A 21,916-nucleotide genomic window follows, 5' to 3' on the forward strand; every position below is an offset into this window, starting at 1 on the left:
TGAATCAATAGAAGTTAACGGGTTAAATCCTACACGAGCACAAGCACACCTGATTGCAGTGCAGCTATGCCGTGTGTGTGTACAGCACCTCACACAACGGGGTCTCATCTCAGTGAGAGCCACCAGGTGTTACCATACTGCACATAATAACCAGGAAAGGAAGAAATCCCACACAAGAAAAAGAAAGGAAACGTACTGTGAGAGAACATCCATTTCTCCTACAGAGATTCTGGTCGGTTCCAACTGATCTGGAAGGTTATTTTCGGATGTCTTTGCTTGCAGTTGAATGGAGCAGCCAAATGTATCAGAGCAGCAGAATTCTGTAAATTTGTCCTTCACCATGTTTATAGCAGCTTAAAATATGAACCATGGTGACTCGCGCTCCACGCTGGTTTCCATAACAGTATCAATGACGCATACCACAAGGTGCTGCATCAGGCAAGCCTGGAGGATATTAATGACCCCTTAAAATACAGGGGGCACTCAGACAATCAGCTCCCGGAAGCACCTATCTGGAGAATTAGATGCCTAAATACCTTTGAAAACATGGCTCCTGGACTACTCTCCTGTACCTCTTCTCCCCACCCCATGTCTGTCCGTCTTCTGAAGAGAGCTGGGCCTGGCTGGGCGTTCACATGGCAGGGGTGCTGCTGGAAACCAGCCCCAACAGGAACTTACACACAGAACAACAGGAGCAGCGAGGGATCTGGTTAAAGCAAGCGATACCTGGGGTTCATTCGCAGCTCCGCCACAGCAGGGGATAATGACCATTGCTTTCTCCACCCCACCGTCCCCAAGAGACGGGGCTGGAGGGAATCGAGCCTAGATGGGAAGATGTCCCCGTTCAGCGTGCGAGGAATAACCTGCTCCTCTTAGCTGGATTGCAGTAGCACTAGGAATACCAGACAAGGATTGTGCAGGGCTCCTACCTACTGTAGGTACTTAATGGGCCCCAATTACTGTAGAATTGGAGCCTCACAATCGTTAGTGTATTTGTCCTTGCGCCCCCTGGGCGGTAGGGAAATGCTCTCAGCTCCGTAGTTCACACATGACCGAGGCCCAGAGGAAAGGATTTTTGAAGGTATTTAGGCACCTAATGCCCACTGAACTCACCAGGAGCTTGATGCCTGCACATCTCGGGCCCAGACACTCTACGTGACTGGCCCACGGACACACAGCGGGTCTCCCCGTTCCCAGGCTGCAATGACTGGCCCTGGCCCAGCACACTCACAAGCTACCAGACAGGCAGGAGGAAGGGGCAGGGTAGGGGGCCGAGGTGACCAAGTGAACAGAGCTGAGCCGAAGTCACAGTGAGCTGCTTGCCAGCGAGCGAGGGAGGATCCGTAGCCATCGGGGAAGAGGTACGTTTTAAGGAGGAATTTACAAAAGGATAATGTGGCAGCTTCACTTGGTCTAGGGACCCCAGTCCCTTCGGAGACCACACTGCCCCACCCCCATTCCTTTAGGTTCCCAACTGTTCTTTTTGCCTTGGTATCTGTAACTAAACCTGTCAGCAGACATCATAATCACAAACCCGCTCAGCCAGGCCAGGCAAATGAGCGCTGCGAGCATGTCTCAGAGGCCAGCTGTACCCTTTGCGCTTCCTGCCAAATTTCTCAGACAAGTCCCAAAAGCAGGAACGCAATAACTTATTGTGGGAACTGAGGGAAGGCAGAGAAGCAAATTTCCCTACTGAAGCCTCACCGGACGCGTTTGCGCCTTTGTCTTTGCTCAGTTGGGCTTGGGCTGTTGGCATCAGAAGATGGGTTTCCAAATGTCAGCAAGGATCTGTCACGTCAGGCTCCTGCGCCTCTCTCCCTGCACAGGAGCAAGAGAAAACCCATTTGGCTCTTTCTGTGGTGCGGCTCCAGGCTGTCACATGGCAGAGCCCAGCAAGTCCCAGCACACACGACCGGGCTCCCTTCCCCCTCAGTTCCCAGGAAGCTTAGTGCAGGGGGCTGATCTGGGAGAGCTCCGTCTGCGCTGCCGGGTTTGCTGTATTGGACATTCCCACCTGACTCCCTGGAGAACCAGGCTGAGCCAGAGAGCCAAGGTCGCAGGGCAGAGCCCAGAATGGGAATTTCAGGCCAAGGGAAGGGGTTTATTTGTGGCTTCATGAATGTCTGCAAAGTGCCGTTGAGATTCCTGGCTGCAATGGGCTGTAGAAGGAACAGATCCAGCCCCTACTGAAGCCAGTGGGCATCTCTCCTTTGACTCTAGTATGAGTTTGAGCAAGCTCGTTAATACAGACAAACCAAACCCAGCCCAGCCCATGAACTCTGTACAAGTTCACACCGACACCCCGACTATCCAGCCCAGGCTTTTCTCAGGGCTGGCTGGGATTCTGAGAAACCCAAACCAGGCTTGGTTTAGTTCTGGGTCCAACTGTATGTGAACCCTGGACTTCCAGAGGGGTCTGGTAAATGGTATCGACTCTGGTCCGTCACTCTAACTTTCGATCAGCAGGACCTTCTGCTCCCCCCGCATCAGCGATATTTCCCCAGCCTGGCAGCCAGGGCCCACTCAGGATGTATTGCAGCTTTTACAGACGCGGTTTGAATGGCAAATCGTGGGTGCCTGGAAGGCCTTGTTTACCAGGCAGGTTAGGGTGTAATCCTGCACCTCTGCATGTTGTTTAAATCAATGCACTGGGCTTGATCACAGCCGCTTAGCCCACACGAAGCCCCTACTGTCTATTAAAGGCAATTAACTGGCTGCACATAGAGGGATTAAAACCAGCACACTGGCATTACTCTTGTTAGCAGGCAACAGCTAAAGTGACCTAATCCCAAAGAGGGACATGGTTACTGCTGTCTTTGGGCGCCTGGGGCCACAGGCCCAGGAGAAGGGCCTCAGACGCAGATCCAGCGATTATAACCCCAGGTTTCCAACGCCGTGTGGACACTCACGTGCCAGATTGCAAACCTGAGTCTACAAGCCCGGGACCCCCAGACCTGGGTTCACCCTGAGAGATTAAGTGACTTGCCCGAGGCCAGGAGCAGAACAAGTTGTTGAGCCCAGATCTCCCGAGTCCCCGTCCAGTGCCTTAAACACACAAAGATCTTTCCTCTCCAAGCCACATCCTGATCCGGAGCGACAAGACTGCCTAAGGCGTTACCAGCCCCGCTTCCCCCAGCAATCCAGCCTCTGTGCTGAGGCATTTTGGATTCTCACCTCCAAAACTTGGGCGTGTCACCAACTCAGCAGGCACCGTCAGAAGCCCAGCATGCAAGGGCAGAGTGGGATTTGGGGCTGTGTCTGCCCCCAGGTTCATAGGCAGGAAGGTTATCTTCCCCTTGGGCAGCTAAACAAGTGGCTGAATTTCCAAAAGAGCTCAGCACCCACCCTGCCAGCAACACACTGAGCTTTGGAAACAGCTGATCCCACCGCTGAGTGCCAAGAGAACAATACAATAGAACAGAAGATTGTTATTCCACATACAGAATTTGTGCAGGCACCAGCCCCCATCCCACTCCTGGAAGCAGTGCGGTGGCTGGAGCGTCACGGGGGCTCATTTTATACACACACTATCCAACGGCCCCACGACCGTTCATGCAGAGCACCAGTGACACGAGCCGTCACATGGATTTCTTCACTCATCTCAAACTCCGCTGCCCTGCAAACGAGCCCTGACAGACACTTTGACAGCTAATTGGAGAAACCCGACTGCTTTCCCTTATCAAGGGCAAGTAAGTTCCATGCTGTATTTCCATGGAGCACGTTAGGAAACTGCATCAAAGTGGAGTGGAGATGCCACGAGCTCTGGGAAGCAAGGCTGGGCCCTTCCAGCGCCTTTGCGTGGGCGAGGAGGAATTCTCCCCCAGGAGACAGCAGCAGCCTCAGCTCTCGGGGGAGCAGAGGGGACATGATTTGAAGGGACTCACCTGGAAGACCTGTGTACTGGACTCAGTTCACTTACCTGGTGAGTCGACCCTGCCGGGACATCTGGGGATTTCAGACCCAAGACAGAGTCGTACAGCCCCACCCCTCCCCGTCTGTGCAGAGTTGAAGGCAAAACTTCCAGCTTGGAGACACGCCTGTGCTACCTCCAGTCAAGCCAAGGTGCTAGAACCAGAAGCGTAGCCATGGCAGCAGGAGCTGCAGGAGGGCACAATCCCTCCCGAGACCCTGGGTACGTCCTCGGGCAGCTCATGCTTCTATTTTTAGCTCACCAGTTCAATCCAAGCTAGCACAGTGGGGCCTGTCTCTGGCTCCACGCGGAAACAGCCTGGGACAAACCTGGTTAGGGAAGAGTCTAATTCCAAAGCACCTGGGGGCTTTGTGAGACCTGTGTCCAGACCCCGACTAGGGCAAGAGGGAGCAGCTGTGTCGAGTCACATTGACGAGCTGCTATACTGATTTGCACCAGTTGGGGATCTGGCTCTTGGTGTCTGCGTCTACCTGTCCCAACCTAGCATCAGTTTTGAGCGGAGCAAGAACGATGCCCCTTTGCAGGTGCTAACTGCTCGGACGGGTTCTCTTATTTGTTACCTCCAATATCTGAAGCTGAGGGAGACAGGATAAGTTCCCTGTCATTTTGCATCTGAGTGGAAGGGCCGGTTGATGAGAATGCTCCGTCTCGCTGCATTCCAGCAAGATGGGAGCTGACAGGGCCCAAGGGACAGCTGCTTTGGGAACTCGGCTGCAACGGCTGCTTATATCCCATGACTTTTTTGGGACACTGGCAAAAGGGACTGTACTTTGGGAGCCAAAAACAGCAAGGGAGTAAATTCTGGGTCTGCTGGAAACTCAAGGCAGCTGGAACGCTAGCTCTGGAACACAAGAGCAGCATCTGTGGGGGATCTGTCTGCAAGGGGCTGCTCGGCACTGCACCTCCAACCCGTCGATGGCTCGTCGTGCAAAACACGCAGTGGGCCTGACTCTCCATTCCCGTGTGTCTTGTGCCATCATTCACACCACTGCAGAGTGGGTGTCAGCGCCGTGTTTTACATGCATCCACCGTGCAGGGGGATAAAAGATGGTACAAAGTGCAGGGCAATGGGAAACATCAGACCCAGCCTCTTTTATTCTTTGCGTACTGCTTTGCTGGGAAAACATAGCTGTGCCCTGTCTCTCCAATCAGCTCTCAGCTCAGGGTGGGACACAGGCTCTGAAATCCCCATTGGAGAATGCAATTTTTGTACTTTGAACTGTTTACAACAAATCACATTACCGTCAGCATCATTTGTACAATTGCATCCGGGCTGGGATCTGAGTGAACCTCAGGTCACGGTGCACAGAGCGCTGCTGCCACCCCCAGGCCAGCGCAGAACAGCGGGCAGCTGAAGCCTTTCGCTGCCCAAACCAGAGCAGCTAACGAGGATCGGAAGATGCTGGAGCTGGACTTGGATCAGCACCCTGCAATGGAAGTTGGCTACACTGCTTGGGCAGACAGATGCTGTGATATAGGGGAGGCCAATGCTGGAAAAGCTCAGGTCACCACCAGGGGGAACAGACGAGAACGACTGTTCAGTGCACGTTTAGAGTATCCACACCCATGGTTTGTGCCTCGCTCGCTCTCCCAGACATGCCCGAACACCTGAGAGGGACGATGGAGTTGTGGTTAGTGCAATGTCCTGGGCTATCTGGCTTCAATCCCCTGCTCTGCCACAGACCTTGTGTGACCCTGGAAAAGTCACATAGTCTCTCCGTGCCTCTGTTGCCCATATGGGAGGGAAAAAACATTTCCCTGGAACATGCCAAGCTCCATGCGTCCAAGTACATTACAACCCCCCGGAAATCAGTCCTCCCCATGGACACAGGGCAGGACAGTTGATTACAGCAGCGACTGGATACCACTCTAAGAATCCGAAAGGAGCACGGTTTCTGTAGCCCGTTCAGCCCCCAGCCTCTTTGCTAACCCTGCCGTCAAACTGCTGTTATTCATAAAGTCTAAAGCCAGATGGGACCGGTGGGGTCGCCAATCTGACCTGCACAGAGTAGACCCGAGAACCTCACCTGGCATGTGCCACTGTGGGCAACATAGATACAGGAACTGCTCTGAGACCCACCATCCAATAGCAATGTGTGGTTAGGGGCACTGAGCTGGGTTCTGTTCTCAACACTGCCAGAGACCTGCTCTGTGCCCTTGGACAAGTCACTTCCCCATCTCAGTTTCCCCTCCTGGCCTTTGTCTGTCTTATCGAGTTTGACTGGAAGCTCCTTGGGGGCAGGACTGTCTCTTGCGCACAGCAGGGCCCTGATCTTGGCTGGGGCTTCTAGCCACACAAATAAAAATGGATGGGATTTGCAACAGCACCTATGAGCACAAGTCACTTTAAGTCACTCCTAACCCAGGCTGGATTTGAACCAGCAACCTAGGAACAAAAGCATCTCTCATCCCAACTTCCCAGCTTCTTCCTGCATTGAAATCCAGCGGCAGGCAGCAAAAAATCCATGGTTTACCTGACAAGGAAATCCCCTGTGAACGATCATTTGATTTCGCTGGGATACTTTTGGGTGCAGTTAATAAATAGTAACAGTGCTGATTATTGTCTCTGTTTGCCAATATGTTCTTTCCACGGCTCTCTGCTGCACAACGTAAGTGATTAGAGTCTTTGCGGAATTAATCCCCGAAGCCAGAGGGAGAGATCATGGGAAAAATCTATCAGTAACCATAAAAGCTACCTTTGATTTTGCTGCAGACAAGCTGTCTGCCAGGATACAATTCTGTCCCAGAAGGACATTCAGTCTCCGTCCAATTTCATATTATTTTATATCATTTATTCTCTCTTTTTTAAAACCCTCTGATTTCGATACTTTAACAAACAAGCTGCATTCGAGTTCGCTCATTGCTTATGAAATTGCACTGGGTGAAATTCACCAGGTGTAAGAACTGTTCAAATCCCACTTTAGCCTTCGTCTAAAGACTCAAGGGGCTTGGCCCTCTCCCAAAGGGACATCGTCTCGTCTCTTTACAGCTCCCCCTCAGCCTGATCTCACCTCTCCAAAAGGAGTCCTGCACCCTTCCCAGTCAGACCCCATCTCTGGGCACTGTGAATGCACCAGGAAGGATTTGCTTTCGAGGGTGATTACAGCTCTGTCGCAGGAAACAGTGGCAGCTGGGAAGTTTAGTACCGTCCAACCTAACCCTGCAACTGGCCTGCATCCCACTGAGTCCAGCTAGCCTTCTGGGTGGTACCCAGCACAGCACAGGATCAGACCCCTTTGCACACTGGACTCTTCAGTTTAAGTGCAGCCAGCTCCTCAGCTGATGTGAAACAGTGTCACCCCACCACTGTCAGTTTACACCACCTGGGGATCTGGCCCGATGTCTGGCGGAGAAGGAGCATTTTGCATTGCCCAGGTTTCCAGGTTTTCCACACACTGGTTTCAAGCTGCACGGCGCAGGATCGGCAGCAACACTGGAGGGTTCATAGAGCCTCTGGAGCGAGGTCTGGTGTGGGGGCCCAGTGGGCATGGAGAGCACAGCAGAATCCTGCCATTCCCACTGCGGTTCTATCTAAATGTATCAAATGAATCTGGCCTGGAGCTGACAGCCCTGACTCTTCACCGCATCCCCAGACCAGGCAAAGGGAACACACACTGACCCTGCTTGCATGGAGGGACGGGACAGGACAGAACCCAGGACCGTGAGCTGCTACCACAGGGGTCGGCAACCTTTCAGAAGGGGTGTGCCAAGTCTGCATTTATTTGCGGTAATTTAAGGTTCCACGTGCCAGTAACATATTATACAATTACAGGGACCGGCGGATGGAACTCCAGACTGGCAGCAGGCTGAGCAGACTGGCGGCTGGGACCTCAGCTGGCAACAGGCTGAGCCGCTCACCCCGCTGTCGGTCTGGGGTTCCATCCGCCAGCCCCTGAGCTACCACATGAGCTCACAGACTCATAGACTCTCAGGGTTGGAAGGGACCTCAGGAGGTGTCTAGTCCAACCCCCTGCTCAAAGCAGGGCCAATCCCTGCTGCAGGACTGGGGCAGGCTGCCAGCTGGAGCAGGTTCTCGGCTTTGTGGATCAACATGCTGAGCAGGGGCTTCCCACCTGCTACTCCCACTCCTAGCCTGCCCCTCCCAATGAGCTCCTGTGATGATCTGGTAGGACCCATCTCTCGCCCAGCCTGCCCAGGCAGTTTCTAGGCTGGGGAGAAAGGGAGGCGATTGGGGGCTCCTGCCGCAGCACCCCCTGCAGGACGGAATGTACGTTACCTAGTTCAACCGTCACCAGCCTCGAAGCCCAGAGCGACCAGCTCCAGGCGCAGTACCAAAGGGAACCAAGCCCCCTGTGACGCAGTAGGGACTGTCTGCATGGGGAATGGGAGAGCAGGGGGTGACTTTAGGGGAGGGACAGGACCTGAGCCTGTAACCTGAGCCAGGAAGGGGGGTGGGGGGAGTCAACACCTTTGCAGGGAAGCTGGACAAAGGGAGAGGGGGAGAGAAGGAGGAGGGAGAGCCTGCTGGAGAGGTTTTTGGGGTCAGTTCTGGGCTGTCTGGGAAGAGGCAGGGAACCCCAAGTCTGGGGTCTAAGCCCCTTGCCCCCCAGAGGGACCTGGCTGGGGGGTCCTGGTTGTACCTACAAGCCCTGCTTGGGACTGTGTTCCTGTCGTCTAATAAACCTTCTGTGTTACTGGCTGGCTGAGAGTCCCGGTAAATCGCAGGAAGCCGGGGGTGCAGGGCCCTGACTTCCCCCATACCCCGTGACACCCCCAAACCCGTCAGCTGGTTTACAGCCTCAATTTGTCATTTCCAGCCACCCGTCCCCCCGGCTCACGCTTCAGGAGGCTGGTAAAGGTTGCCGGCAACCAGGCTGGCGGTGACATTTTTAAACACACGTCAGGAAATGGAGGTGTGCAGGGGAAAGTCAGTGAATTCCAATAAAAAATCTTGAAGCTTCATGCAGAACTAATGGCTCCTCCCCTGGGAAAAGTCACTGATCTGTATTTATTGTCGCCAGGGAACTCCACTGGCCCTCCCCACACTGACATAGCACAGCCACCACGAGAACTCCTGAGAACAGCTGCTGAGAGAGGAGAGCTGTGTGGAGAGCCAGCACTGCCCAGGGGTTAGGAGTCAGACTTAGGTTCTGTTCCCAGCTCTGTCAATTACCCCCGGGTGACGCTGGGCAAGTCCCCTCCTCCAGCCAGGAAATCAAAGCCGAAGACGCTGAATGATCTTTTTTTTAAGCAGGGCTCTGTCCAGGTGCAGGGAAATGTATTCACTGAGTTATTTTGCAAACTGACAATGGGTTAAGATGCAATTCTGCACCACTGCAAGCTGCTGGCACCTGAATTATCCAGTGGCAGGTGACCGTGCGTGCTGGGAGGATACTCCATGGTCTTCTTGTGAAGCAGACAATGATCAAAGCCTTTTATACTAATTAAACAACAAACAATTCCAGGAACGTGGACCTCCAAAAAGAGAAGCTGCTTAAAAACAATAAACTTTCTAAAGAGGTTCCATTTCAACAGGCAGCTGGGAAATACTGCCCACGAAACACTCGGCATGTCTGAGAGATAACAGGGCCAAATGCATAATACACAGGACAGAACTCATGAGACCTGGGTTTGAGTCTTGGCTCTGCTACTGGCCTGCTCAGTGACCTAGGGCAAATCAAGTCTCTGTGCCTCAGTTTCCCCATCTGTAAAATGAGGGTAATGATCCTGACCCTCTGTTGGAAAGCACTTTGAGACATAAAGTTGAAAAGCTCTAGAATAGAAGAGCTAAGTGAGGACTGTGTGTCCGTACAGCTCCAAGCAAAACAGGGCCCTACTCTGAATTGGGGCTTGTACAAACAAGTAATATGAGGCACAGAACTTTCAGCCCATCTGCCGGAGCGACTAGCTAAACATCCTCCTTCTTCCTCAACAGAAAGAAATACTACGTGTTGATTTTGGTTGCAAGCGGTTTCATTGAAATCAGCTGAGGCAGAAACAGGACTTACACAGTTGGAAGCCACAACAGAGAAATTGCCGCACAAGCGCTGCCCAGACTGCGGAAAAATGGCCAGGAAGTTGCAAACACACTGGGTAAATGTGAAACTTGGGCTCTAGTGAAGAGCTTAGATAAATGGGTGCATTTTATGGGGAACCCATGTCTAGCAAAAGCGAGGAGCAGCAGGAAAAGGGCTTTGAAGTAAAGAGAACTGAGGTGCTCCCCATTTGCAAAACAAACCGAGAAACACAAAGAGTTTGATAGAAGAATTCTAGGTGGAAAACCAGGACACCTCCACGCACTGTCTGACTGGGACTGCATCAGGAGCTGCTGCACACGATGGGAATTCTCTGCAAAGGGCTTTACATCACAATAGCATACGGCACAAAGGCTCATGTACTAAGCACAACCCAGTGGCCACCTGGACACGGAGAAGCCCACGAAGTTCTATTCAGGACAAGCATGATGTCTGCCAGCTAAGATAAGTTTTGCAGCTGTGAATCTGGCAATAAATACAGGAAGCAAAAATGGAAAACATGAGCTCCCTGACAGCCCTGGGTCTAACACGGGTGCAGGGCCAGTTGAACTAAATGGAAAGATTACCTCTTGGCTTTTAACTGAGCAGTCTGTGGTACAACATATCCAGTAACAATGTCACAGCAGGTCATAAATCACTGTCTGCTCACCAGGAGACTCCAAAGGAGCTAACAACAGACAAAGCCCACATTTCACCAGTGACACGTCAGTGCAAACACTATGCTGAGCCCTCACCCCGCACAGCCACATGGAGCAGCGGAGAAGTCAGTACAAATGACTGTACAAAGTCAGTACAAAGAATTGTATATACAAGCCAGCTGTGGTGGATCTACGTTTAGCATTGTGCGAATACTGCACAGTACCTCGCGGTGCTTTATTAGGGTCACCGCTTCCGAAACCCGTGGGCAGAAGGATTGCAGGTGAAACTTTTCAGAAGCGCCTGAGTCCTATCGATTTCCACTGACTTTGCGTTTGAAAACAGATATTTAAGCAGGGTCAGGCACCTCTCGAGTGCCCCCTCCTGGCCAGGAATGGCTATGCAGTACTCTAGTTTAGTCACAGGACCAGCTATCACTTGACAATTCATTTCTCCCCACCTGGTGCAGCAGGGGAGAGTGAGGCCCATCTCCCCTTCGAGGGCCAACCTGCCCGTGACAGCGATGTCAGTGCTTATGAAAACTGATCCTTCACCCTTAGCCCCAAAATCTAATGAGCTTCGTGAGCCAAAGGAACCATCATGAGGTAGTTACAAAAGATCGATGTACCGGGCAGCTAGACCTGAAGGAATAAAATGACACTAAACAGATGGCCCCATTGCAGGGGAGGAGACTGTCCAGATCCAACCAGAGCAACCTGGCCAGATAACAGCTATCAATCCCCAAGGGCGGCCAGCATGGCCATTCCTGTGCACAAAAGGCCAGAGGTGCTGGAGCAACGTGTACAATGGGGGGCTGAGAGCCATTGAACCAAACCCTAAATATGATGGAAACCACGTCAAGCTGGGGAGCGCGGAAGCCCCCAGCACCTCTGCAAAAGGCATCCAAACAAAACCAGAGCGGACGCTGTCGACCCAGGGCGCTAGCGACAGGGCTTGTGTACGCACGGGGACAACATGCAGACGCCGGAGAGTGGCAAACACAGGCCACGTGGAAGGGATCTGCCTCCACAGCTGAACAGGCCATGCGGTCACCAAGCCATCCGGGTTCAGAGATCCTAGCGAGTGACAGGTGTCCAATAGGAGGCAGAAATATTCCTTTACCTGGGGGCGTGGGGTATCCCCCCTAAGTCCCACCCCAACTGGCTGGACTCGTTGCGGGAGGCTGGCAGTTGCCTGAGACGTAGGTTTTCATACGCAGCAGCAGTCGGAATCCAGGGCTGCGACCCCAGCCACACAACAGGGCCATTAGTCAGCCCAACTCATGTCCATAATGACAGAGGCCTGGCCACAAAGGCAGGCCCCTCGCAGCGCCCCCGGGCTCCAGCTGCCTTGCTGGTAGCCCTGCCGGCCGAGCACTCACCTGGGCCCGTCGGCACCTTCCCTTTGCTGAGCTGCTTGAGGCGTTTCTGGTGGGATTTGCCATTGTAGTGGATCTGTGCCTGGGCGGCCGAATTGAGCTGGATGTTACAGACCTCGCACAGCGTGAACGACTGGTGCTTCTTCTCCCGCTTTGTGTGCTGCTCCGACTGGCTCCCCACCGTCTCGACCAGGTGGATCCTGTTCTCTGCAGGGTGGGACAGGCTCAGGGGTCGCTTCATATCTACAGGAGGAAGCACAAACCCCCCAGTGAGCCAGTGCTTGGATTTTAAAGGGACTGAGTCCAGGAACAGGGGGTCAGGCAAGCTGGGAATTACCTTGCATGGACACAAGGTGGGTTTAGGTCACACACCTGCCTGGCTTCCCAGCCTGCCTCGGTTCTTGCTCTGATCTGGTTCTAAGGACATGGGGTATGGCAGAGGCTCCCGAAGCAACAGGACCAGCATTTATAGCTCAGGGCATGAGGCATTGCCTAATGCATAAACTGTGGGGAGCTGTGCATTTCTGGGAGGATACAATGGGCTCCGGATGGGGAAAGAAGGAACTTCCCTAAAGTTCCCTGACACCAGCAACAATCCTGGTGTGAATGACAGATCTCTATGCTCCCAGGGCTGGCCTGTGTCCTCTGTGCATGGAGAGCTGGACTGAAAATCCTCTTAGCCCACGCAAAAGATCTCACCCTGGAAGATTTGCCTCCGGCTTTCCAGAGGCAAGTAGCTAATCTCTCCCAGGGAGCAGGCAGGTACAAGAGGGTCTTGCCTGAAGCCAGCTCAGAGTCCACTGCAAGGACATTCCAAGCTGCCTTTACTTGCCTGAGCTAAGCGGGTTCTTCTTCACCCACCTTCATGACCATCACAGCCTCCTCTTTTGTGAGGCACCACTTTGCACTCACAGCGAATCGCACCTGCCAGCCCAATCCCTTCCATTTGGCCCTTACGTCCTCAATGCCATCTCTGAGACCCTGGAGGTGCCAAAAGGCGGGACTCGCAGCTCCGACAGGGAGGCCCCATTAAATATAATGCTCGCCACCCCCATCCACACGCTTTTGTGCCCCCTTTCAACTTAAACACTGGGCTGGGGATTAGGAGTTTGGCCATGTTTTGTGGAGCTTGGAATCATCTTCAGTCCACAGGCGTGCTGGGGGCTGGGAGGGCGGCAGGAGCCAGCCCTGCACAGGATACGTGAGAGGGAGCTGGGAAATCGCTCCCAGGGAGCGGCTTGTTCCCCCAGTGGCACCGCCATGTGCCGTGCCAACGAAAAACGATGCCCTCCGAGACGCGCCGGCACTGAGGGAGCGGCCCGGCTGCACCCCAGTTTGGGGGCCTGTGGAACATTTGCAGCCCACGAAAGGTGGGCCCCAGAGAGGTGAGAAAGATGGAGCCCGCAGCTGGTGTCTACCATACACTCACACACATACTGTATAGCCAGCCTGAGACACCGCGGGGGCAGCTGGACAGAGGGGCTCTGTTCATGTCTGTGGGACACAAGGCAGGTCCCGGCATCCTACTTGACAAGCTCGTGCCTAAGACCAGGAAGTGTTATACGGGATCGACTGACTCAGCAGCAGCAGGATCTAGTGGTTAGAGCACACAACCGGGCACTTGGATTTGTACAACTAAAGGCCAGAAGGGCCCATTCTGATCATCTAGTCTGACCTGGATGCAACAGAGAACCGGGCATTCCTGTTACTTCAGGTTGAACATAAGTTTGTATTTCTCCTCGCACGTTCTGTCCCCTGCCCTTTGTCTGTCTTGTCTGCAAACCATGGCAGCTGGTTAACCACCACACTGCTCCCCTTGTGAGTGGTGTTCACCCCCCATCGAACACACCACAGAACCGGCCAGCCCTCATCCCCAGGCCTAGTGAACCACAGCATCTGCCAATAGGCTCAGAAAGGCTTCCCAGTGCTTTACTGGGGCCTCCCCTGGCTTACAGTCTGGCCACCTGCCCTGCCTCACCGTCCTTTTCAGCCCTTCCAGCTGGGCTCCAGCCCCCTGTGCTGAGCCTTCCCCAGCTCCTTGCAGAGACCTGACTGCTTGGGAGCCCCAGAGAACTGGGAGCCCCTTGCCTTCCACTCCCAGCAGGCCTGGTTTCCCATCCCGTGTCCTGTCCCCTGGGGGGATACACCTGGCACAGGTGAGGCTGCGGCCCAGCCCCCTGGCAGGGCCAGCTCTCCGGAGACAGTGCTCTGGTAAGCACCGAATGGTGGTGGCGTTGTTAATACAGGGCCAGGCTGACACCCCTTACCGGGCCCATTCAGGAGCCCTCCGCAGTCAGACACGGGGCAGTGCTGCTAACCCCCAGAGCCCCGAGGCAGCCAGGCCCAGAGGCGACACGTCCCATTAGCGAGCACACCCGGTGCTGCCCGGCCCGGCACCCTGGTCTAGAGGCCTCCCCCACCCTATCCGCAGAGCCGGGGTGTTTCCTGTCAGGGTCACAGAGTTCAAGGTCATCTTGTCCGACTTCCTGTATGGCCCAGGCCTGAGCCTGTCCCCCAGTTACCCCTCCACCGAAACGTTTCTCTAGGCCTCCCGCTAGGGGCCCTGGGAGCAGGGGAAGCGGGAGAGGAGGTGACTGACGTAGAGAGACCCACAACCTCCTCCACTCCCTCGCCAACCCCACACATTCTGTGGGCAAACCAGGTCACTCGTCTGGGGCTCCCTTTCTCAGAGCCCACCCTGGGACGCCCACAGAGCCAGGTTTTCAGAGCTGCTGAGCTCCTCCTGCGGCTCTGGCTGGAAAGACTCACAGCAATCCCTGCACCCGGGAAATAGCTTTCTGCATATCTGTAAAAATCTGAGATGACCAGCGAGAGAAAGGCACTGACTGAAAACACAGTCTGGGCCGTCCCGTCCCGCTAACCGGTAACGGAACGGCTCAGCAGCTCTTCCCTGGCACGCCACGACCGGACAAGGGCGCAGCACCTCCCAGCAGCCTCAAGATGGAGCAAACACACTTCTGTTCCCTGAGATGGGAAAAGTTATAAGTGCACATAGCTTGCTGGAAAGGGAGCAGCGTGCGCATGGCTGGGACCACGTGTGGAGAAAGGCAATCAGGGGCCCTAGGAACCCCATGGGCCAGGGCCACTCCCCCAAGGCCTCACCCCATTGTCCCACCCTCCACTAGGAGTGGCAGGGGTTTCCCACCCCAAGAGGCCAGGGCAGCAACACGAGAACCCCAGGGAAAGCAGCAGGAATGGCAGCAGGGGGTGTGGGAGGCAGCACGTACCCCACCCGCTGCTTGTCCCTGCTGGGGTGGGGGCTGCGCTTGCTGCACTCTCCCACCCCTGCCACTCACACAGCCCTCTACTGGGATGGGTTTGCCAGCACCCCCATAGAGCAGCGGTCTTGGAGTTAACACCCTCTTGAGATGCACTGTGCAGTTCAGAGCAATTGTCTCAGTCTCTCTGCAAACCCAGGCAGACATTGCCACATTGGTGACACTCAAATCACATTTCCCAGCTTTCCTTTGCAACTATAAAAGCTAGAGGAATGAAGGCTGAGAGTCTGGTGTACTCCCATGACTCCAGGAGCTAGGGCCTGTAGTGTGTGTGCGATGAGAGTCTCATTGAAAGTCAATGCCTAAATTATTATTATTATTTACTGTCTGTGCTGTGTTAGCACCTGGGAGCCCAGGCATGTGCTAGGTGCTGTACAAACACAGTGCCTAAGTTTCTGTCTCACGCACCGTCATTAAGTCACAGCAGGCTCCGAAGGGGAAATCCAAGGAAGAAGCAGCAGCCAACACCTCTCCATGGGAAGACGACTGGACTCACGCCTCCAATGGGACAGCGGGGGCAGCATACTGAGCTGATCATGGCTGCAGGGCAGCATTAAAGCCGAAGCAGATAACGTGGCCCCAAGGGGATAGGAAGAGCTCGCATGAAGATACTGAGAGAGAGGACCCGGTAGGCCCATTAATAAAGGTAGAAGACGACCAGTTAATCCTCATCTGTACACAGCTGGGTGACTGTCCCGGACCACCCTGTTCGAAGCGGCCCCCCAACACCAAGGAGGGAGTCGTTTGGACAAAGGCAACAAAGCATGTGTCCCTTGGCAACAGTGGGGATAGGAGAGCTTGGGCACTGCCACTCGCTCAGCATCGCTGTGCACCCCGCACTGTTGTTCATGCCAGGGCAAAGCAAGTGTGAAACACCGCCGTCCTGACACGGCAGCACATCACACCCGCCGCCTGCTGGCGTACACGATGGCACACGGCGCAAGGCAGCCATGGTAAACCGGGCTGCGAGGAGGCACAGCTGGCAGGGATGGGCAATCTGCAGCCTGGGGCCTGCAGGGAAGTGGCTTCATTCACACTGAGCCAATGGCGACTCTCAGAGAGCTCTGGTCAGCTTCCAGCAACGTGCTACACCTGGGCACGAAGCCACTGACCCCCAGGGAGTCCAGCTGGTCCAGAACACTGCAGCATGTTGCACCTGCTCTGCACCCCCATGCCAGCCCTCCAAGGTCCAGACAGTCACAGTCAAGGTCTCGGCCTTTATCTCCAAAGCACGCAAGGGCCTAGGTTGCCTCTAAGACCATCTAAAGCTCCAGGACAAGGAACATGGGGGACAACCCCGCTCCCCAGGCACAGCAGAGCTCTCTGTAGCAAGGACAGGTGTGGGACACGGCGCTTTCCCAGGGACCAGTGTGAGAGGAACTCTTGTAAAGACCAAGAACCATCCAACCCTGCAGCACCACCCTCTGCAAATGACAGGGGCGTGTCTCTGACCAGCCTTCACTCACACACTCAGCATGGTGCACATGTCACTGCCCCACACAAACCCCATGCTGCTCCCCTAGTTCTCCCCTGAGCAGAGCGGAGAGAACGGACGGCCCACGGGCGACAGGTGTCAGTCACATTGCTTAATACACGACGGGAACGTTCTGAGAAACGACAGCGATAAGGGTGGTATAAAAACCTTGACAGAACAGAACATGGTTAGACGAATTACATGGAACAATCATTAGAACCATCTGTAATTCCGGTACACAATACAATCAACTTATGGTGTGGACGTTAAGTGCGGGGAGGGGTTGCCCACTGTTAGCCCGGTTCAGAGCTTTCCCAATACCCCAGGTTCAGGCCCAGATATACTTCAATCATGGCAAACTCTAGAGGAATCCTGGGGCTCTCCTGAACTACAGAATGAGCTACGGTGCTTGGGGAGGCCTGGAGCTTTGCTGTTCTGTAGACACACTGGCTTTTGGTACCTAGTTCAGACCCAGGGAGGTCTTGTCTGCAGAAGGGTTGTACCGTCTCCACTACAGCTGTACCGTTAAAGTGATACAACCAGTGTTGTGCGGAGGCAGTTCTAGCAGGGTACTGAGACTGTTACAGCTATTCCCACATAGGAGGGGGAATCGACCACACCGGCGTAACCGCCTCCCCCATGGGGCTGTCATGACATCGCCATAAACTATATGGGTGAAAATAATCACGCCTCTAGCCCAAATAGTGACACCAGTTTAAAAGCTGCGTGTAAACCTGGCCTTGGGGTCTAGAAGCTTCCTCCACCCCTCCCCTTTCTTATACTGGTTTGAATTTCTGGCCAACATTTTCAACGATCGGGGAAGCTCAGAATCCCTAAATCCTTATTTAGCCAACTAACCGGGTGGCTGAGTTTTGAAAAAACGCTGGGCCCTGGAGTGAATGGGAGATGGCAGGTACTTGGCCCTGCTAAAATCAGGCCACTTATTTTGGTGGGGGGATTCAGGAGCCCAACGCTTGGCTAATTTTTTCAGACTCGCTCATGAAGTTGGAAGGAGTGTTTGCCAACTCTGGTGATTCTATCACGAGTCTCGTAGCATTGTGAGTCTCTCTTTAAGTACCTATCCCTGGTGGAGAAAAACTCGAAACCGTGACCTCCTCTGAAGGCTCAAAATAAAAGAAATCACAATGTAATTAAAAAAAACACCTCATGAATTTTAAGTCAGTCTCATGATTTTTAACTTACGGGTTTTGAACACTTGCGATTGCCACAAGTGCTGTGGAACGGAGTTTTCCTGCTGTAAGAGCAGGGAGTTAAACAACAAAAACGTTGCTTTGTCAACTATCGAGTCCTACAATTTACGGTCTCTAACCACAATGCACAATAACCAGCGGTGCCAGCTGCACTGGGCTGCTCACAGGCTCATGAGCACTGACATTATCGACCGACACAGCAGCCAGTCTGGGATCTGCGGCTTGCCCCTGCTTCTATGCCCAGGAGCAGCCAGTGGAGATAAGGACAAGGCAGAGAGAGAGGGACTGTGACAAGTGATTGAAAAGGATCCACTCCATGTGCATTTCTCTGATTTATACAGGACAAGCTCCTGCTTTCTGCCTTTGATTCCTTCCAAAGGGACTCAGGCTTCGGGTGGAGTTGTTTTTTTAAACCTTTTCTTTTCATCTTTTTATTTTTCATCTGACCCTTTCTCCAGTTCTCCCAGCTTTTCCCTCCCCTGTTTCTTCTGGTTTTCAAAGGGAAAGCAAGAGAACAGACCCACAGCAGAACAGGCAGGGGAGGCGAGAATTAACTACACAAGGTCTTGGAATGACACTGCCAGGAAGTCCCTGGGGGTGAATTTTCACAGCCCGGCCATTAGTAACTAGGCCAGGTGTGTAAAAAAGGTGCAGGAGGGTTCCTGTTCTGCAAATCCTGAAATCCCTCCTGGGCAGACAGCAGGCACAGGGTCTAGGCACCAGCACCACCTAGGTCCTATTTTGAGAGCCTGGGTGGCACCTGAGTGGTACCTAGGTCTTTGGTCGATCCTATGCCCAGGCTGAATTTCACACACTGGGAAGCGGCACCTGCAGATGGGGAGTCAGCTGGGTGTTTGCACACCCACGAACGCTGGTGTTTTCTGGGCACACCCTCTGCGCCTTGCTGGGCAGCAGGGGCTTCAGAGTCCTGCCCACTTGTAGAAGCGGCTCCTTTCCCCCCTCCCCAGCACATCGCTGACCACAAGGCTACGGGCGCTGTGCTGATGCCCCAAGGTGCCTGAACGAGAACATGGGCAGGACAATACACACAGGACTGAGATGTGGGATTTGTCAATCTCCCCAGCTTGCTCCTGGCCCTGGGCACGGTGCTACTGCTGATACAGCCCTCAGCACCACGGGGGCGGAGTCCCTACGAATCACTGCCGGATTCAATCTTCACAACCCCCAGCGAGCTCGGGCCGTGTTTATCTCCGGGACACGGATGGTGAACTGAGAGGCACACGGTAGATGAAGTCACTTGTCCAAGGTCACCCAAGGTGAAAGTCTGCGGCAGAGCTGGAAACTGAATCCAGGTCTCTCGAGTCGCAGTCCAGCACTTTGTTAACGACACCGCTGCAGCCCACCACGGCTTGGGACAAGCATCCCAGCCCCCTCCCTCCAGCCTCAGCGTGCAACCAAAACTTGAACCAGCATCAAAGCAAGACAGACTCTACGGAGACGAGGGTCTGGAATCTGGGCCTGACGAATGCACCACAACACACCAGTGAACCTTGAGGGGACAGAGCAACCCAGCCTCACATGTCCCGGACACAGCAGCCGCTCACGACCTCCGTTGTTGTGGCAAGACAGGTTGTGTGCGTGTATTTCCAATGCCCTCCCGTTACCGTTGGGGGTATTTTCACCAGGATTACAGCCAGGGCAGCCAAGCTAAAATTGGAACATTATCCGGACTAAATAGCTCAACAATCTCGCTGGTCTTAAAAAAAAGGACCCGCTGTTGCCTTGATTAGAGCGCGGCAACCCATCACGGCTCTCATTACAATACTGAACATGTCTGCTCCAGCCACGTGCTAGCCTGTCTCATTCACTTAACTTCTTCGGTGCCTCCCATGTTCGTTCTGCTTCTCAGGTGTCGGGTCTGTAATTCGGCAATTTGCCGCCCATCCAAGCCCACGGATTAGCTCTGGAGACTCGTGTTTCCACAGCTACTGGCTGCTTGGCTGAAATACGTGAAATTCATCCCAGCCAGAGGGCACCCCTTCAGTCGTCTACGTGCATTCTCTGCACCCCAAAACAGAACGGCGTCGCTCTGTCTAGGGCTTGTCTGCCCAGGCGCTTACCATCCCCCTAGCTGAGCCCCTGCCAATCACTACTGGACTGTATCCTCGCTGACACCAGATGAGGTAGGCACATAGCATCCCCAGTATACAGAAGGGAAACTGAGGTACAGAGTAGGTTGAGTGATTTGCCCAAGGTCATACAGGACATCTGTGGCGGAGCCGGGGTTTGAATGCAGGTCGCTGGAGCCCCAGTGTCCTGACCCAGAAGACCACCCTTCCCCTCTGGAGGGGCGTGTGGGGGGCTCAGCTTACAGTGACTTTTCAAGGAGATCTGCAATTTCAGTTGACTCTTAATAAGATCAGTGGTTGCTTGAGTGCAACAGGTGTGGTTTCCACTAATCCCCTGCCCTCCTCCCACCAACCCTTAAACAGCTGCTTGGCAGTGCCAGCTTCTGCATTCGCCAGAGCCTGTAACTACACGGGACCCAGAGGCTGAGACAGGACACAGACCTCTGGCTAATGGGGCAGGAAGCAGCTTCCCTTGGGGGCAGATTCCCCCACGGCTGCCTCCCGCAGGGTGTCTTACACCTGCCTCTGAAGCAGCTGGGAGTGGCTGCCGTGGGAGACAGGACTGGGCTAGATGGGCCCTCAGAAGAGTGACAATTCTTAGGGAACGGCTTTGACACACGAGACTTTAGCCACCGTTCCAGGTCGACCGACAGATCTGGTCACACGCGGGCAGGCGAAAGCTCCACATTGGCTCAGAGCGTTTTCCCCACTGGAGCCGACGGGTTTTGGTCCCCAGGAGACTAGAAATTGCCTCCCTAGCGCCGCGGATGGCAAAGCAGGGAGATGGTCTCCTGACGGCTGTGAAAAGCTCCCTGACAGATGTCTAAATCTCTCTGAAATAAAAGAAGGTCAGAATCACGACCGTCATGCCACCAGAGAGCCTGGCAGCAAGTGCTCCCATGAGTCTCTCTTCTTGGAATGATGCCCACTGGGCATTTACGGGTGAGGCCATGAGAAAGCAACAGCGGCATGTGCTGGGCTGCCCGGCACATGCGAGCCAATGCCAGCAGGGTGATGAGGGGCAGAAGCCTGGTGAACAGCCAGATGTGAGCTGCCAACATGGACGGAGCAGGAGCCGAGAGTGAATGGGCCCCAAGAGAGTGTGGCAGCCTTGGGACAGGCAGGGAAAGACAGAACTCTTCCGGGACAGGGGGGCAAAGTGAGGACAGCGAATCTTGTTGCTAAGGCACTGGCTGGGGACTCAAGAGACCTGGCTCTGCCACAGACTACCCGTGTGACCTTGGCAAAGTCACTTCATCTCTTGGAGTCTCAGTTTCACCATCTGCAATAAGGGGAGAAATATTCTCCCCTTGGGGAAATTCTCCAGCCTGGGTCAGCCTAGGTGATTGGAACAATCCCTCCTCGCCTTAAAATCTAGGCAAGGGTACAGCAGGAATGTGGAAGACAGAGACACAGTGTCAGAGCTCTAGAGGGCAGCAAGAAATAAGTCGAAGGGATGAGAACTGACATGCTTTGCTCAGGGAGCCTGGGCTGGGAAATGGAAGCAGACAAAGGGTAAAGTTTTCAAAGAGTGTCTAAGTGACTTAGGAGCCTAAATCTCACTGCGACTCAGGCTACATCCACACTGCAAACAAAGCGGTGTCTTAACTGCGGTTAGCTAACTCCAGCTAAAACAGCAATGAGGGCACAGCACCTCAGCTCTAACTCCAGTTCGCAGCCTGGGCTGGCCCTCATGCTGCTGGGTCCTCACTGCTGTTTTAGCTAGGCCGAGTCGAGAATGCAGTTACAACCCCAATCAGCATCTCTGCTGATTTACAGGGTAAATCTTCATCTCCAGACCCTGAATACAGCAAGAATCGGTGAGGCAGGGAAGTCTTAATGCAGTAGCAGCAGCTAGTTTATAATTTTAAGGTCACTTTTATAGACTTGTATTACAGTCC

The 21,916-nt window shown here is 54.0% G+C and overlaps 1 protein-coding gene across 2 annotated transcripts in view; it reads right to left on the bottom strand.

Annotated features, from left to right (window-relative positions):
• LOC127040445 (zinc finger protein 385C-like) overlaps positions 1 to 21,916 on the bottom strand; it is a 153,301-nt gene that overhangs the window by 102,796 nt on the left and 28,589 nt on the right. For both annotated transcript variants that reach the window (XM_050934608.1, XM_050934607.1), the window contains exon 2: positions 11,945 to 12,184. In XM_050934608.1, coding sequence (XP_050790565.1) covers positions 11,945 to 12,184 — 240 coding nt within the window. The remainder of the gene's footprint in view (positions 1 to 11,944; positions 12,185 to 21,916) is intronic.

The sequence above is a fragment of the Gopherus flavomarginatus genome, chromosome 25 (assembly GCF_025201925.1).
Source record: "Gopherus flavomarginatus isolate rGopFla2 chromosome 25, rGopFla2.mat.asm, whole genome shotgun sequence".
NCBI classification, from domain to species: domain Eukaryota; kingdom Metazoa; phylum Chordata; order Testudines; family Testudinidae; genus Gopherus; species Gopherus flavomarginatus.